Consider the following 18,319-nt stretch of genomic DNA (forward strand, 5'->3'; position numbering starts at 1 on the left):
AGCAACCAAGTAGATGTGCTAGACAAGTTTTGCTATAAGGGTACAAAAATATCTGATGATGGCCGAAGTAGAGAGCATATAAAATGTCGAGTGGCACCTTTATCAAAAAGTGAGATTTGTCTACGTCTAACGTAGATTTAGGTGTTGTTACAAAGTCTCTTTAGGGTTCGCGCTTTAATCTGTAACAACTGAATCCTTATCACTTTGTTGTCCGTCTATCCGTCTCTCTGTCTGACTGTTAAGAACATTTTTTCTGAGGAACGGGTTGAAGTATGACGTTCAAATTTATATCACATGTTAAGGTTTATCGTCCCTTGGAGGTGTAAAAATATTAAGCGTTTAAGTCACTTCAGTCAAGAGATACGGCCGTTTATGTCACATATTTTGATACGCGAAAACTCATTCATTAAAACCTGCAGAGTGCTTCCCACTGACGAACTATGCAGTTTGTTAAGAAGCAATGTGTCACAGTTCAGCCGGCCAGTGTGGCGAAGTGGTTCTAGGCGCTTCAGTTTGGAACCGCGCGACCGCTACGGTCGCAGGTTCGAATCCTGCCTCGGGCATGGATGTGTGTGATGTCCTTAGGTTAGTTAGGTTTAATTAGTTCTAAGTTCTAGGGGACTGATGACCTCAGATGTTAAGTCCCATAGTGCTCAGAGCCATTTGAACCATTTATTTTGTCACAGTACAAGTAACGGAAAAATCCGAAAATTGTTATTTAGTGATTACGTTACACGAAAAAAATTGTTTTTCATTCGTTATCCGACAATCTGTCTCTCCGTCTGTTAAGGCCCTTTTTCTCTTGAACAGTTTGTCGCATCAGGTTCAAATTTATGTCACGTACTAATGTTTATGGCCCCTTGGCGGTGTAAAAATTTTAAGCTTCTAATTCAATGTAATTAAAAGATACGACCATTTATGCCACCTATTGTAATTCTCGCAAACACACTCATCAAAACCTGCTGGGTTCTTTCCTTTGACCTAGAATCATAAAATTTTGTAAGAAACAAGGTTTCACAATACAAGTAAAGTCAAAAATTTGAAAATTGTTATATTGTGAGTATGTCACATAAAACATATCTTTTGCCATTTGAACATTCATCATTCATCAAAAGCGTAATATACGAACATCACTGCATGTAAACAAAATTAGGTTGTAAGCATTTTTAGTAAGTAAATAAAAATGCTTTATTAAATCTTCTCTCTATATATATACATAAACTAAAGTCACCTGCTCGCTCCTTAACGTATGTTCGGGTTAATCAGAAGAACTGCTGTAGAGGTTTTGATACGGCCTTGGAATTCCCGGGACCAATATCTTGCAAGTATCGATATCGAAAGTAGGCAAAAACCGTTGAGATTCTCAATACCCAGGGTAGATGAACTGTGCATAAACGTAATTTAGTTTGTACAGAACTCACAGTGCATAAGTTCTACATGCACTTCCCCATTTTTTTAAGTGATCGGAGTGTAGCTTATACAGGGTGTTACAAAAAGATACGGCTAAACTTTCAGGAAACAATCCTCACACACAAAGAAAGAAAATATGTTATGTGGACATGTGTCCGGAAAATTCACGTCTGGAACGAGATTTTCATTTAAGACCCGCTATTGTTGAATATCTTAGGGAAAAAGGAATCCAAGAACGAAAATTAGAAGATCCGGAATGGAGTGAGTGCAGTCTTTAATTAAAATAGACTGCAGAGTGCCTTCAGTGAGAAAGTGTAAGGTGAGATAAAGCTTTCTGACTTCATGGAGAAGGTGAGTAGATTTAAAAATAAAACCCATTGTGTTAGGGACACCTTCTGATAAGAAACCCGTCCATTTCCCTAAGCTCAGTGGCGTTAAAGAAAAAGCGAACTTTGAGCAATCCATTGTGGAGATGAAAGGATTACAGGAGTAGTTTTTTAAAGTTTGAAAACGCTGTCAATCTTACACCTGCTTTTGAACTGTTTTCGAGACCGTTTGCCATTACAGTTGAAAGCGCCCCTTTGCATTTGAAGATGTAATTCTCATTTCAAGGACCATATTCTTTTACTTTGAAACTGCCCAGGAGTTCTACGCTGTTTTCCTTAGGTAGAGTTTCCATGTCTTCCCAATGAGCTTGCAAACGTGATCTCAACGATTCAATCAACATAGCTGCGTGCAAAGCTTTTTTCGATTGTAACACTAAAGAAGTCACGATTACTAGGCAATCTGAGACGCGAAAATGTGAGAACTGTCTGTGTCCGTCCGTATGTTGACAGTTTGTGGTAGATATAAATTTTACCATGCCATTAACACGCAATAGTAATTAAATAATACTAAAAATTTGTTTTATTTGTGTTGCTGATAAATATGAAACAAACCCGCATCCCACACGCAGCGCTTTCACCGTTCCCCCTCCCTCTCTTCTCAGTCAGAGTGGCGTGTTAGAGGGGGAAGTGTGCAGTCAAAATGGCTCAAATGGCTCTGAGCACCATGGGACTCAACTGCTGTGGTCATCAGTCCCCTAGAACTTAGAACCACTTAAACCTAACTAACCTAAGAACATGACACACATCCATGCCCGAGGCAAGATTCGAACGTGCGACCGTAGCGGTCGCGCGGTTCCAGACTGTAGCGCCTAGAACCGCTCGGCCACTCCGGCCGGCGTGTGCAGTCAGGCAAGACAGATTCACACCTGTGCATAAGCACCACAGAGTTATTGACCGTCCATGATGAAGAAGATATAGTCTTGTGATATGGGATGAATCTTTTTGAAACACCCTGTATTATGTCATTAATAATGTTTCAGTACATACAGTTGTAACATATTGCACACTCATCTCATTACATCTTTTTCGCGCGCTGAAGACCTTACTGTCGTGCGCCCACAAAACCTTATCATCATCACCATGTAAAATATTCCCACTAGTAACGAAACGCAGCCAAAAAATAACATTTATTTACTAACGGTACAGAGTAATCCACCACCTGGTAACTATGGTGGTTCGTTTGCTTCTAAAAACTAGTAACGAGCTGCAGAGACAGACTCTTCGTCTTCTTCTACAGCTTCTCTCAGTGTTGTTATTTTTACTGTCTATTACATGATTACATTGTTAATTAAAAACATGTTATATATAAAGTAAATTTTCAAAAAGGAAATTCGTAAGAAGGAAGTGATAGACTAAGGTTCAAAAATGGTTCAAATGGCTCTGAGCACTATGGGACTTAACATCTATGGTCATCAGTCCCCTAGAACTCAGAACTACTTAAACCTAACTAACCTAAGGACAGCACATAACACGCAGCCATCACGAGGCAGAGAAAATCCCTGACCCCGCCGGGAATCGAACCCGGGAACCCGGGCGTGGGAAGCGAGGACGCCACCGCACGACGAGATGCGGGCGATAGACTAAGGAAAGATCTACATAATAAAAGAGGCCCCTTTACCTGTTATTCTAAGTGGGAGGGCTTCAGTAAATACTTGAAGCCTGTGTCACCTGAATTAGCATATTCTACTGATAAAGAAAATTGTAGATTGTCACGGCGAAGTGTTCTCTGAGACAGTAAACTGTATATTATTTCAACAGTAACTGTCATGTGTGTGAAATCTTATGGGACTTAACTGCTAAGGTCATCAGTCCCTAAGCTTACACACTACTTAACCTAAATTATCCTAAGAACAAACACAAACACCCATGCCCGAGGGAGGACTCGAACCGCCGCCGGGACCAGCCGCACAGTCTATGACTGCAGCGCCTGAGACCGTTCGGCTAATCCCGAGCGGCGTAACTGTCATAACTGTTAATATATATTTATCCCACTGTGTGCATTCCACTGGGTGTGCATCGTTCGCGAAAGTCAAGTACTGGGCTTTGAGTCCTGGTCCGACACCCAATTGTAACTTGTGGCCAGTGTTCATAAAAGTGCTTATTTGGAACGCTGTGTGGTGCGCACTCTGCAGGTAATCTGTTTGTGTGTACGCAGGTGCTGGTGGAGGTGCTGAACCAGAATGACAACACGCCGATGACGACGGAGCCGGTGTACTACCCGCAGATGGCCGAGGGTTCGCCTCCGGGCACGCCCGTGCTGCGGATCACCGCGTCCGACCACGACCGGGACCCCTCGCAGAAGCTCTCGTTCCGCATCTCCGCCGGAAACCCGGACAACCTCTTCGTCATTGATTCGGACACAGGTCAGTACCGAGGCTTTACCACAACCATTCTTTTTATTTTATTTATTGGTGTTTAGTGTAAAGAGGCTGCCTAATAAAATCGAGACATATGGGAAAAAAGTAAAGACTCTGCTCGTTGTTTCAAAAGTAATCGCCATAACTGTTAACACATTTACCCCGCTGTGAGGCAAGAGGGTCAGTGGCTTCTAGGGAAAATGTCTGCAGTTGCCTATAGAACCATGATTTTTCCCAGGCGTGCACCTCTCCTTCCAAAGCAAAACGACAGCCGTGAATGTCTTTCTTCGCGGGTTCAAAACTCACTTGTAACCAATATTGTTTCGAGTACACTGCAGAAGTTTTTCTGGGAAGCCGATATACATCCTCCATGCAGTCCCCATCTCTCCTCATGAGATTTCCATATTTTTGGAACCATGATGAAAGACATTCGTGCCGTTGATTTGCTTTGGACGAAGAAATGCACACTTGGATACAAACATGGTTCCACAGGCAATCACAAACATTTTTCCATAAAGGTATTGGCCGTCTTATCTCACAGTGGGATAACTATAGTAACAGTTATGACCATTACTTTTGAATGTTTACTTACTTTTTTCCATATGTTTCGTTTTAATTTGTCTGCCCCTTGCAGTAGTGGAAACGAGTCTAAAGGAATGGATATTTGTATGAAAATTAATATTGTCGGCTAGTATAGTTGTGCACAGTGTGTGTGTAATACTATACTACTGGCCATTAAAATTGTTACACCAAGAAGAAATGCAGATGATAAACGGGTGTTTATTGGACAAATTTATATACTGGAACTGACATGTGATTACATTTTCACGTAATTTGGGTGCATAGATCCCGAGAAATCAGTACCCAGAACAACCACCTCTGGCCATAATGACGGCCTTGATACGCCTGGGCATTGAGTCAAACAGAGCTTGGATGGCGTGTAGAGGTACAGCTGCCCATGCAGCTTCAACACGATACCACACTTAATCAAGAGTATTGACTGGCGTATTGTGACGAGCCAGTTGCTCGGCCACCAGTGACCAAACGTTGTCAATTGGTGAGAGATCTGGAGAATGCGCTGGCTAGGTCATCAGTCGAACATTTTCTATATCCAGAAAGGTTCGTACAGGACCTGCAACATGCGGTCGTGCATTATCCTGCTGAAATGTAGGGTTTCACAGGGATCGAATGAAGGGTAGAGCCACGGGTCGTAACACATCTGAAATGTAACGTCTACTGTTCAATGTGCCGTCTATGCGAACAAGAGGTAACCGAGACGTGTAACCAATGGCACCCCATACCATCACGCTTCCAATGTACGTTGACCGTGATGTCGCCAAACGCGGCCAAAAACAGAACCTGGATTCATCCGAAAAAATGACGTTTTGCCATTCGTGCACCCAGGTTCGTCGTTCAGTACAACATCGCTGGCGCTCCTGTCTGTGATGCAACGTCAAGGGTAACCGCAGCTGACAGTCCATGCTGCTGCAAACGTCGTCTAACTGTTCATGCCGATGGTTGTTGTCTTGCAAACGTCCCCATTTGTTTACTCACGGATCGTGACGTGGCTGCACGATCCGTTACCGCCATGCGGCTAAGATGCCTGTCATCTCGACTGCTAGTGATACGAGGCCGTTGGGATCCAGCACGGCGTTCCGTATTACCCTCCTGATCCCACCGATTCCATATTCTAACAGTCATTGGATCTCGATCAACGCGAGCAGCAATGTCGCGTTACGATAAACCGTAATCGCGATAGGCTACAATCCGACCTTTATCAAAGTCGGAAACGTGATGGTACGCATTCTTCTCCTTACAAGAGGCATCACAACAAAGTTTCACCAGACAACGCCGGTCAACTGCTGTTTGTGTATGAGAAATCGGTTGGAAACTTTCCTCAAGTCAGCACGTTGTAGGTGTCGTCACCGGTGCCAACCTTGTGTAAATGCTCTGATAAGCTAATCATTTGCATATCACAGCATCTTCTTTCTTTCGGTTAAATTTCGCGTCTGTAGCACGTCATCTTCGTGGTGTAGCAATTTTAATGGCCAGTAGTGTATGAATTTCAGTATACTGGCAATGCAGTGAAATGGTATCACAGATGACGTCATTATTACATTATATAGGGCCAACGGCCTTGTAGCAATGGTAACACCGGCTCCTGTCAGATCACCGATGTTAAACGCTGTCAGGCAAGTTTGGCATTTGGATGGGTGGTTGTCTGGTCTGCCGACCGCTGTTGGCATGTGGGGTGCACTCAGGCCCTGAGAGGGCAGTTAAGGAGCTACTTGACTGACAAGTAGCGGTTCCGGTCACGAAAGCCCCTCGCATGCTCGCATCCAGTGACGCCTATTTGCTTAGGATGACACGGCGGTCGATGAGTACCGATGGGCTTTCCAAGACCTGTCCAGGAGGATTACAGTATATAACAAAACATCAACGATTCGGGTGATAGAGGGTGGAAAACAGTATAAAGGTAGTCGGTTTTTGTGGTGTTAGTTGCGTGTGTATGTGCTCCTACTATAGACAGGAAACAGACACTATTAATAACGGCACTTATTGTGTGCATAAACCAAACCACGATTGTGATGATGCCATACGGAAAACAGTTATCATGAGACGGGAAAGCAAAAATTGGTGGGTACAAGGAAATGTGTGAGTCAGATCGCCAAGAAATTGAACAGTTTAAGTGGAGTGATTGATAATTTCGCTAGACTGGACACACGATATGAACAGAACATAAAATACAGGGTAAGTAGAAAATTATTTGAGGCACTGAAACATTTCCATTTGCAATGCATGACCACAGCCCATTATTCTTGTCAGCTTGTTGCTGGTTTAATGTTGTCAGTAACTACCAGACGTCTTGGACGAATTTTGTCAAATGACAAATATCTTGCATTCAAGAAACGACTGCAAAAAAACTGATCTAACACACATACATAAATAGCTATAATGGAATTTGGTGTAAAGACATACGTCACGGGCTTTAGAATGGGATAAAGTGATATTCAGTAATGAGAAGAAGTTTAATTTTGAGAGGCCAGATGGATTTCAATATTAGTGACATGATATGAGAACAGAGCAGCAGATAAGAATGAGCAGAAATTTTGGTGGTGGAAATGTTATGATTCAGGGAGCCTTCTGCACTAAAGGTAAATCGCACATTGCGTGACTGATAAACACTACAGTGAACTCTTAACATTACAATGAGATGCTAGAGACAGAATTGATTAGAATTTATGAATGACTAGGGAACGTAAGTCTAATGTTTCAACAAGATAATGCATCCGTGCATGTTTCTGCTATATCAAAAAAGTGGTTTGAAGATAAAGGGATCGATGCCTTCACGTAGCTCAGATATGATGCCCGTGGAAAATGGTTGGGTAATACTTGCAAGGCGTGTTTATCGCAATGGAAGGCAGTGAGCCCTGATGTGAGCTGAAAAGTGCGATACAAGAAGAGTGGGCGGCAATTTCACTTAAATAATTGCAAACATTAAAAACAAATCAATGCCAAAGAGACTTTTTGAGGTAATTAGGAAGAACGGAGTTTGCACAAAGTACTAACAATGCAATAACACAACGGGTCAGTGAATGCCTTGATACCAATTTCCACCCAGGAAATGCAAACTCCGTATTTTGTAACTCGTGCTATGAAAGAAACTATGTCATTCCGTCATGGCTGTTTATGTCTTTTACGCATCTACTATTTTCATAATAAATTCTATACAGTATGCTACAGATCTTGACTATTACTCCCGTAGAAATCCTGCCTTTATACTGATTTCCACTACTGTATAAGGAGCACGCAGCCGGCTTCTTATTACAGTAATAGTACTTCTGATGATTCATATTGATAAAAGTTTATACAAAACACAAAGTAACACAGTAGGTAATAACAGTACAGTGTGATCGTCATAAACACCATCATCAGCATCCGTTTACTGTCCGCTGTTCGATACAGGCGTCTTCCAGACTTCTCCATACGTTATGATCTACGGCTTTGCACGCAACCTGTTTTCAGTATTATATTTATGAAAATCGTATTAAGTATGTACGTCCTAAACCGCTGCATAGACTTCAACCAAAGCTGTTACTTACGTAGCTTACTATCTGAAAACAATGGGAGTAAGAACCATCTAGCTACCATAGGGTAGGGGTTTTAGAAGGACGTGACGTACAAGCACAACTCAGGAAAGTCTGGAGCAACTGAAACCAATTTTTTATTTACAAGACCATTATTTGTGTAATTCAGTTTTGTCAGTTAAAGACATGGTTGGAGACCCTGGATGTTGTGTGAAAGGAAATGTTTATCGTGTACAGCGACCAGCCACAGCTTGTTTTTAAATTACTTTGTTCACAAAGTACCATTACCGGTTTCGAATTTACACAGTTTATTACGAGACGGGCTTCAAGCTTTTGTCGAAACATGCAAAGAGTTGGTTACTGGTGGTTTGCTCTAGGATAATCAAAAATTCACAGTTACAAAAATGTAATAAAGATGGCTGCTACAAACTTGTGTTAGATTGCAACTTATGCGAAATGTCCGTTTGGAGAATTTTTTTCACAGGTTTCCTCCTACGAATCGTATTCGTAATGTTGGCAGTATTTTCAAACAAAAACATGTGATGTAACATTATTTAACACTTTCCTTGGGCCACAAAACAAATTTCCTATGCGTACCTCATGTTTTGACTCACCCACACCGAATGAAAACAAATACGGAATGTTTACAAAGCACATGAGTGTCAAAGATGCTGCATTACAGAGATATATTACAAAGCTATGGCATTTTGGGAAAGGAAGCGTATACTGTTACGTCAAATTGAAAAAGTATATTACGTTAAATGTACAGGATTGAATACAGATAGAGAAATGGGAATTTGTTATGTAACCCACTGACTTACTAATATTTTTTCCCACTGTCGATGCTATACTTACTGTTTAAATTTACGTAAATCAGCATACTTTGTCTTACACAATTTTCTCAAAATTATATAATTTTTTGGTAGAATTCTTTACAAATCCGTCCCTACTATTTCCTGAAATGATTAGGAGATTGAAGATAATATAGTTTTAGAACTTTTTGTTGGTGTGGTACACCCATATGCAACGACACTAGACATTTCTCACACTCATAACGTGTGTCACTTTTCTTCTCCCTTGCTTTGCACACTACACATTTTATGGAGGGTGTTGTCTTGATATGGATTGTGGGGTATGAACCTAACAAAGGCTGAAAACGATTGCTTATAACTCGCAAATTATTATCGAAAGAAATCGAGTGTGTGTACACCACTAAATAGATTGATCTCTCAGATTTTTAACGGTATATAACAGTCATCGCCTTCTATTAACAGAGAAGAAGAAACACTAGGAAGAAGGTATAGCTGCTCGACAATGTAATAACGGATTTGGAACCAACGATCGGCTGTGAGCCGGCTGTGTAAGCCAGTGGGTTAAAGCGTTACATGCTTATTTTGCAAAATGGTTGAGAAATAAATGTGGATAAGAAAATATGTGAAATCATTATGTGGTACTTGAACACTGATGATGACATTACATTAAAATTTATTCATGTTTAGTACCACGAAAATTTTTGATTACTGTATATATTTACAGTAATGTAAGATTTGTTACGTGTTCTGCAGGTATGTGTAGAAACATTATTTGTATTGGAGTATGAAGAGTGTTTTCTGACCGTGGCTTCTAATGTAGACTAATTACTGGATGCCACCTGAGCAGCAGATCCATCATGGAAGTTTGAACCCCTCTAAAGCTGCCCAGATCGACTCTTAATGATGCGGTTGTGTAGTGCAGACGCGAAGGATGGAAGCACGGCTAAATCGAGACCGGGCAGACGCCACATACTGACGGGCACGGACCGTCGAGCATTGAGCAGTGTGGTTGTAAATAATCGCGTGGAATCAGTGAAAGGAATCACTCGTGAGTTCCAAAGGACTACCAGCAGTCCAGGTAGCTACAGAATGTCACGCAGCAGTCCAGCTAGCAAAAGACAGGAATGCAAAGGTCGAACAACTCCTCGTAAGCAACATATTTCTGTAGTCAAAGCTAACCGACAGTCGATGTGGAGTAAAGGACGACGCCAGATTGGGAACGAGTGACTGGTAGTGACGAATCGCGCCACATCCTGCGGTAATGCGATGGGAGGGTCTGAGTTTGGCGAATGCCTGGAGAGCATTACCCCCCGTCACACTAGGTGACAGCTATAAAATCATCACAGTTTCTGAACAGTTTGCGTTAGGACGTTCAAATTGCACGGTTCGCCATGGGGCATGATGGGAATCAGTATGGTTTTGTTTAGCGACGAAGCCCATTCTCATTTGGAGGGGTTCGTAAATAAGCAAAACTGGAGCATCTGAGGGACTGAGAATCCGCACTTCGCGATCGATAAGTCTCTTCACCCTCAGTGGGTGACTGTGTGGTGTGCAATGTCCAGTCGCGGAATAATCGGTGCAATATTCGTTGATGGCACGGGACTACCGAACGGTACGTGAAGGTTTTGGAAGATGATGTCATCCCCATTATCCAAAGTAACCCTGATTTCCACAAGATGTGCTTCATGCAAGGCGGAGCTCGACCCCATCGAAGCAGGAGAGTATTTAATGTCTTGGAGGAGCACTTTGGGGGTCGCATTCTGGGTCTGGGGTGTCCAGAGGCCACTGGCATGGGTCTCGATTGGCCGCCATCTTCTCCGGATCTGAACACAAGCGACTTCTTTTTGTGTGTCTATATTAAAGATACATCAGTAACCTCAAAACCATTGCTGAGCTGAAAGCATCTCCATTCAGGAGGTCATCGAGAGCATCGATGTTCCGACACTTCAGCTGGTCATGCAGAATTTAGTTATTCATCTGCGCCGCTTCATCGCCAATGATGGCAGGCATATCGAACATGTCATAATCTAAATCCGAATATCGGTAATGACGTTTACATGTTGAATAAAGTGTGTGCACGCCGTAGTTTGTAACTAATTTACGTTTTTTCATATAGTTCAATAATTGTCGTCCTGTATGTGTTGCCAGTCCACAGCTCGTGGTCTTGCGGTAGCGTTCTCGCTTCCCCCGCACGGGGTCTCGGGTTCGATACCCGGCGAGATCAGGGATTTTCCATGGCTCGAGATGACTGGGTGTTGTTGTGTCGTCTTCGTCATCATCATTCATCCCCATTACGGTCGGAGGAAGGCAATGACAAACCACCTCCGCTAGGACCTTGCCTAGTACGGCGGTGCGGGTCTCCCGCATCGTCCCCTACGCTCCACGGAGTATTGGACCTCATCATCATCATGTGTTGCCAATAATGTATTACGGAGGAGATGGTGTTACGGTGTGGAGTGTTTCTCGTGGTTTGGGTGCGCACAATAAAACACTACACGAGGAAAGATATGAACACATTTTCCAGCATTGTGGGGTGTAGGAAAACAGCGGCTTGTGGCCCACACGCGACGCGCTAATGGTTTATGTGCTGCCCGCTAAGACACTCAGAAAAATCCGCCTTGAACCGCGATCTTCTTCTCGTGGGCGACCGAAGATTTCCATTGGGACAACCACGTCGATAAGTATGCGCTCCCATCAGCCAGCGCGCAGAGTGTCAACTAGTCTTGCGTGGGCTGTACAACGTGCAGTGCATTTCCGGTTGGTTTGGTTTATTTCCATATTATCTGTGCAATAGTAAGTATATAAATTTCAGTCTTTAGTGGAACCATGAACACTCCGAAAAAACGTGAAATCAATTACGAATAGCCGGCCGGTGTGGCCGTGCGGTTCTGGCGCTTCAGTCTGGAACCGCGTGACCGCTACGGTCGCAGGTTCGAATCCTGCCTCGGGCATGGATGTGTGTGATGTCCTTAGGTTAGTTAGGTTTAAGTACTTCTAAGTTCTAGGGGACTGATGACCACAGATGTTAAGTCCCATAGTGCTCAGAGCCATTTGAACCATTTTTTGAATTACGAATATCGTGTGCTTCATAAAGAATGGCCAAACACTTATCTCTTTGGTGAAGCAGAGAATAAAGCATTGTATTTATTGTGTCATGAAACGATGGCCGTGTTTGATAAGCACAGTGTGTAACGACATACGGTACAGAACATAACGAATGTGGCTGCAAAGTTTTCAAAGATTAACGAAAAGTCAAAGCTGCGGAGTATGTGAAAAGGCTGATGAACCAACAAACATTATTTACACTTCAAAACAGCGCTACAGAAATAAGTTTCACGGTAGCCTATACCCTTGCTTGCTAAATGCCACAAGCCTTTTTTCCGATGGCATACTGAAAGTATTTCACTGACAAGAAGGAGAATAATGTGGCGCATTAACTTAATTAGTGACGAACTCACAGAACAGTTGAAGAGCGCTAGCAAATATTTTGTTTGGGTTTCCTTGGGAGTGCATAAGAGCACATAACAAAGACACTGCACAGTTACCCATTTTATTCAAGCAATTAATGAATGTTTCGTCATCACAAAGCAATTACTTGCCCCAGAATCAATTAATTATACAACCCCTCGTCAGACTTGCTTGAGTGTGCTGTGAATCTTGTGGAGAAAAGTGGCTTGTGCTGGAAGAAAATGGTAGGCATTACCAGAGTTCTGTGGGAAAAATGTGCAGTAGGCATGAGAAAGCTTTTAAGAAACATGTTACAAGAACAAGATATAGACACTGAGATTTTTTCTTTTCATAGAATTTTGTACTAGGAGAGCCTTTGTAATGCTACACCGGTCTTAAAGCGTGTGGTAGAGTCTGTTGTCGGTGCCTTGTACACAGTGAGAGCAAGGGTACTCCACCATCAGCAGTTCAGATCTCTTGTTGAGGTGTACAGGGGCAGCGTTTGAAGACGTAATTTATCACATCACTGTGAAATGGTCAGTGTGAAATGGTTGAGCTTGGACACAATGTTAAAAAGAGTCTGGGCGTTGCAGAATGAAATGCTTTTATTTCTGCACATAAGGAGGTATCTCACGATATTGTTACAAAACTAGGATGTGAGAAGTGGAGGTATAGGATGGTGTTTGCATCTGTAATCCTTGAGAAACTGAATGTGACATAGCAGAAAAAGAGGTTGTTAGCAAGTGAAATGTGAACGCATGTAAAATCATTGAAAGCAAGACTAGGTCTATATGCAAGGCAAGCCGGTGTAGGCAGTTATAGTCATTAGCCTTCATCAGGAAAATAGAAAGTGCCTGAGAGTGTTTGTGCTAAGACTAGGGATCAGCTTCAGAATTTGGAGGACGAGTCCACAAAAATTTTTCAGTACTATAAGAAAATTGAGTCTCCGTTCAGTTTGCTATCTTGTCTCATTGCTCCTGATATTGACACATCACCTGAGGAGCTGCAGCTTGAACTTGTTGATATTCAGTCAGATTACACTGTGAAAGAAATTTCTAATGCTGTAACCTTAGTTAACTTTTGCAAATCTTTGTCTGCTGAAAAATTTCCAACTATGAAGAAATTTGCTGGGAAAATGTTCCACATATTTGGGTCTGCAAAAATTTGCGACCAAAATTTTTCTCGCTTAAAGATAGACAAGAGTAAATATCGATGTTCTTTGATAGACATTCATTTGCGGGCTGTGATGAGGATCTCAACAAGCAATCTCACTATTGATTTTAAAAAAAATTGTATGAAAGTGTGACAGGATACATTTGTCTCATTAAATTAACTTTGCTTGCAGATGTAGATGATATGCAGTTAGCAAAATAAAAAAATGTATGGCTGTTTTATTTATATTTATCGATTTTTATGGTGCATTTATACCTTTGCTGAAATCTAAAGTTAACTGATCAATGCAATCATTTTAAAAGGTGCGGCCTGTCGCCAATCTCCAGTTCCACAGAGGGACCTCCAAGCCAAAACAATTGCCCACCTCTTGTGTACTGCATCAGTGGAAGAACAGTTCGAAGACGATGATTCTTTATATCATCACGATAATGCACCCTGTCACAAAGCAGCATTCGTGACGCAGTACTTTGTGAACAATAACATTCCTGAAATGGACATATCTGTTCAGCGTCCAGACCTGAATTCAATGGAACACCTTTGGGATTTAGAACGTCTAATCCGCTCCAGATCCCAGCATCCAACATCACTAACTTTTCTGGTTTCAGGTCTTGAGGAAGAAGAGGCTGACATCTTCCATATTCATTCAGACCCGTTATTCAAAGTTGCCTAGCAGAGTTCAAGCCCTCATAAAGGCAAATGTTAATATCCACTAATAGGTGTTCGAACACTTTTTACCAGATAATGTACGAGGGTCACTCCAAAAGAAATGCACACTATTTTTTTTTGAATCCATCTTTTATTCTACATGTTTGAAAGTTTTACAGTGTGTAGATACATCCTTTAGGTATAATATTTTCATTTCTCCACATAATTTCCATTCCTCTCAACTGCCTTACGCCATCTTGGAACCAGCGTCTGTATACCCGCACGGTAAAATTCTGGACCAACCTGTTGGAGCCACTGTTTGGCAGCGTGCACAAGGGAGTCATCATCTTCAAACCTTATTCCACGAAGAGAATCTTTCAGTTTCCCAAAGAGATGATAGTCACATGGAGCCAGATCAGGACTGTAAGGCGGGTGTTTCAGTGTTGTCCATCCGAGTTTTGCGATCGCTCCCATGGTTTTTTGACTGACATGTGGCCGTGCATCGTCCAGCAACAGCAGAACATCCTGCTTTTGCCGATGTGGTCGAACACGACTCAGTCGAGCTTGAAGTTTCTTCAGTGTCGTCACATATGCATCAGAATTTATGGTCGTCCAACTTGGCATGATGTCCACAAGCAAGAATCCTTCGAATCGAAAAACACCGTAGCCATAACTATTCCATCAGAAGGTTTGGTTTTGAATTTCTTTTTTCTTGGGTGAATTTGCATGATGCCACTCCATTGATTGCCTCTTCGTCTCTGGTGAAAAATGATGGAGCCATGTTTCATCACCTGTCACAATTCTTCCAAGAAATTCATCTCCACCATTCTCGTACTGTTCCAAAAGTTCGCTGCATACCGTTTTTCTTGTTTCTTTGTGAGCCACTGTCAACATCCTGGGAACCCACCTGGCACAAACCTTTTTTAACGCCAACATTTTCAGTATTATGCAAACACTTCCTTCCCCTATCCCAACGTAGCGTGACAATTCGTTCACTGTGATGCGTGTGTCAGCAGTCACCAATTCGTTAACTCTCTGCACATTGTCTGGAGTGTGTGCAGTACGAGGCCTGCCGCTGCGAGGACAATCCTCAATATTGCCATGCCCGCTTTCATCACGTAACCTGCTTGCCCACCGACTAACTGTACTGCGATCAACAGCAGCATCTCCATACACCTTTTTCAACCTCTTGTGGATGTTTCCCACTGTCTCGTTTCCACAGCACAGGAATTCTATGACGGCAAGTTGCTTCTGACGAACGTCAAGTGTAGCAGCCATCATGAAGACATGCTGCGACGGCGCCACTCACGGGAACAGGTTGAACTAAGTTCGAAAACAAGCGGGTAGGTTGTGTTTGTACACTGTAAAACATTCACACATGCAGTATGAAAACTGTATTTTTACAAAAATAGTGTGCATTTCTTTTGGAGTGACCCTCGTACAATATAACACAACATTAATACAAGACGTAACGTGTCTATTTGCCATTTTACCACTTTATCGACTAATTGTGAAAGTGTGTTGCAGTATAATTGTGCGGCATGCGTTGTTTAGTTTCATTTGCAGGTTAAATGGGACAGGTTATGAAGAAATACGCAGAACGAACATGCGTCCGGTGCCACACAACATTCTGTTTCCGCCAGGGCCCACAAAACTGAGTCTGTTATTTCTGGCCGGCCGGAGTCAATTGCCGGCCTCATTTCACGGTATTTGCGCACATTAGTGTTGTTTAGTGTTTGTCGCAGACTGGTGGTAAACACGTAACGAGCAATTTGCTGTTGGATTGAGTACAGGAAAAAAAGGGGGGAAAGAAGGGAGAAAAAAAATGGTTCCGACATGAGATGAAAACTTGCGCGCGTAATTACCTGGCCATTTACATCAGTAAACAAGTTGGCAGCAGATATCATTTTGTTATTCCGGACGTGCCTGGAAAACATATAATCACGTCCATGCCAGCCAGTGTGGGCGAGTAATATGTGCGTCCGGCGCGCGTTGCGGCGCGAGAGAGACGGTATAGTCCGATAGCCTGCTTGCTATTTATCGGCAGTTATCCAGTTGTGGCGGCAGAGGGGCGACGGCGAGGGGGTGAGGGATGGTCCCAGCTTCTCATCAGAACTGATCTTTTTCAAAGGGGCGACTGTGTCTGCAGATTTAAGACAAGGTGGGGTGGTGTCTGCTTAGGTAGCCCCCTGAAGTCACTCTGAGCTACTATATCTGAACTTTATAATCACGAATAAGATGGCCTAGTGAGATTGAATAAAACACCACGAACACACACCTAATACGAGAGATAGTCTCAAAGTTCTATCACCTCGAAAAAATGAAGCTGCAACCATGAAACCCGATTGTAACGTAAGTCGTCCTCATATTCACCGATCAAGACGGCACGTTTTTCCCAGTGATGAATGGTTTGGCGGAGACCTTGTTTGTAGAATTCGACACTTGTTCCGGAAACGTTTCATCTCGAAATTCCCCTCGTCGTTATTCTGGAAATGGGTGCCACACGATGGTACTTTCACCGGAGAAAAGAGGAAGATAGCCAAAAGATGGAGCCTGTGACGGCCTGCCTGTTTTTCGTGAAGGCCATACAGCTATCGCTCAGTGCTTTAGGAGTTTTCTAGAGTGCAACCTGTGGCATTTATCTAAAAATTTCACAATTATTTTTGGTGGGAAAAATTTAAGGACGAATGTAGCTCGCATTTTGTGTTGGTTGGTTGGTTTGTTGATTTGTGGGAGGGGACCAAACAGCGAGATCATCGGTCCTCTCGGGTTAGGGAAGGATGGGGAAGGAAGTTGGCCGTGCCTTTTCAAAGGAACCATCCCGGCATTTGCCTGAAGCGGTTTAGGGAAATCACGGAAAACTATCCCGGTATACGTGTATATGTATGTGTGTGTGGATGCACTTTATCACGGGACAATTATATATTTTTATTTTTATAATTTTTTTATGCTTTTGGTTGGGTGGCTTTGAATATGGTGGGCTAGCATGAGACTTCATTTACTTATACCGCGATAACACTCGTACAGACATCGGTTGCCCCGAAGTACGTACAATACAATATTTTTTAAACACAACGAGCGACTCACCGCCTTCTAATACATAGTTTGCGTGAGCGCTTCTATTTAGAAAAGAAACTATGCCTATTCTTACACAAACTGTAATTATTAATATGGGTCTCAGGGGCTACTGGTTATTTATGTACCAAACTACACAAAAATTAACAGAGATATGGCGGAATGTAATGATTTTCAATATTTCTTGTTCATTATTTGCAAGGCAAAACTGGAGAGAATCTCATCTGCTGTTAGGCGGCCAAAATGAAACATACTGAACTCATTCAGTGCTGTGAATTTTAGTAAATGAAATTTATCGCTACGCTTTTTAACTTTGAGATTAATGAAAGTTCAAAATTGAGAAGTCTCTCGCATTTACATTTAATATTATGACATGAAATTTTAATTAAATAATACAGTCAGCGAAATGGCCGACGACATCCTGCTAGGGGAGATGAGCTCCCTGCACTACGAAGTTCTGCAAAAACTTTGTTAATCATAGTGAATGGTTGCGATCATGAGAGGTGACAACTAAGTCAATAATACACACTTTCCAATAACAATTGTAAGTATATTTTACTAAGTTACAACCAAACTTTCACTAAATATTATCCAGCGCTACAATGGTGGCCTACCTCTAGACGAAACAAAAACAGGATCGCTTTCAGTAAAGCAATAGTCTCTGGTCATGTTCATTTTCATTACACAGATAAAAAGAATGTTCTTTTATTTTTATATCACATCGCTGTTTGTGATTTTTGGTGGTATTATTTAACTTTTTTAATCTTTCTTATACATCGCGCACACATACCCAGTCTTGATATAATTTATAATTCACAAGTCGAACAACAAAACCTTCCTTTACTTTTCTCCAAATGTCCATTTATGTGACGTACCGTCACGAAACCTAAATCAGGATGGCCGGACGCAGGTTTGAACCGCCGGCG

The 18,319-nt window shown here is 42.3% G+C and overlaps 1 protein-coding gene across 1 annotated transcript in view; it reads left to right on the forward strand.

Moving 5' to 3' along the window:
• The window catches only part of LOC126095266 (fat-like cadherin-related tumor suppressor homolog), an 892,347-nt gene that overhangs the window by 611,749 nt on the left and 262,279 nt on the right, over positions 1-18,319 (forward strand). The window contains exon 4 of the mRNA XM_049910026.1: positions 3,952-4,159. Coding sequence (XP_049765983.1) covers positions 3,952-4,159 — 208 coding nt within the window. The remainder of the gene's footprint in view (positions 1-3,951; positions 4,160-18,319) is intronic.

This window comes from Schistocerca cancellata, chromosome 8, assembly GCF_023864275.1.
Source record: "Schistocerca cancellata isolate TAMUIC-IGC-003103 chromosome 8, iqSchCanc2.1, whole genome shotgun sequence".
Lineage (NCBI taxonomy): Eukaryota > Metazoa > Arthropoda > Insecta > Orthoptera > Acrididae > Schistocerca > Schistocerca cancellata.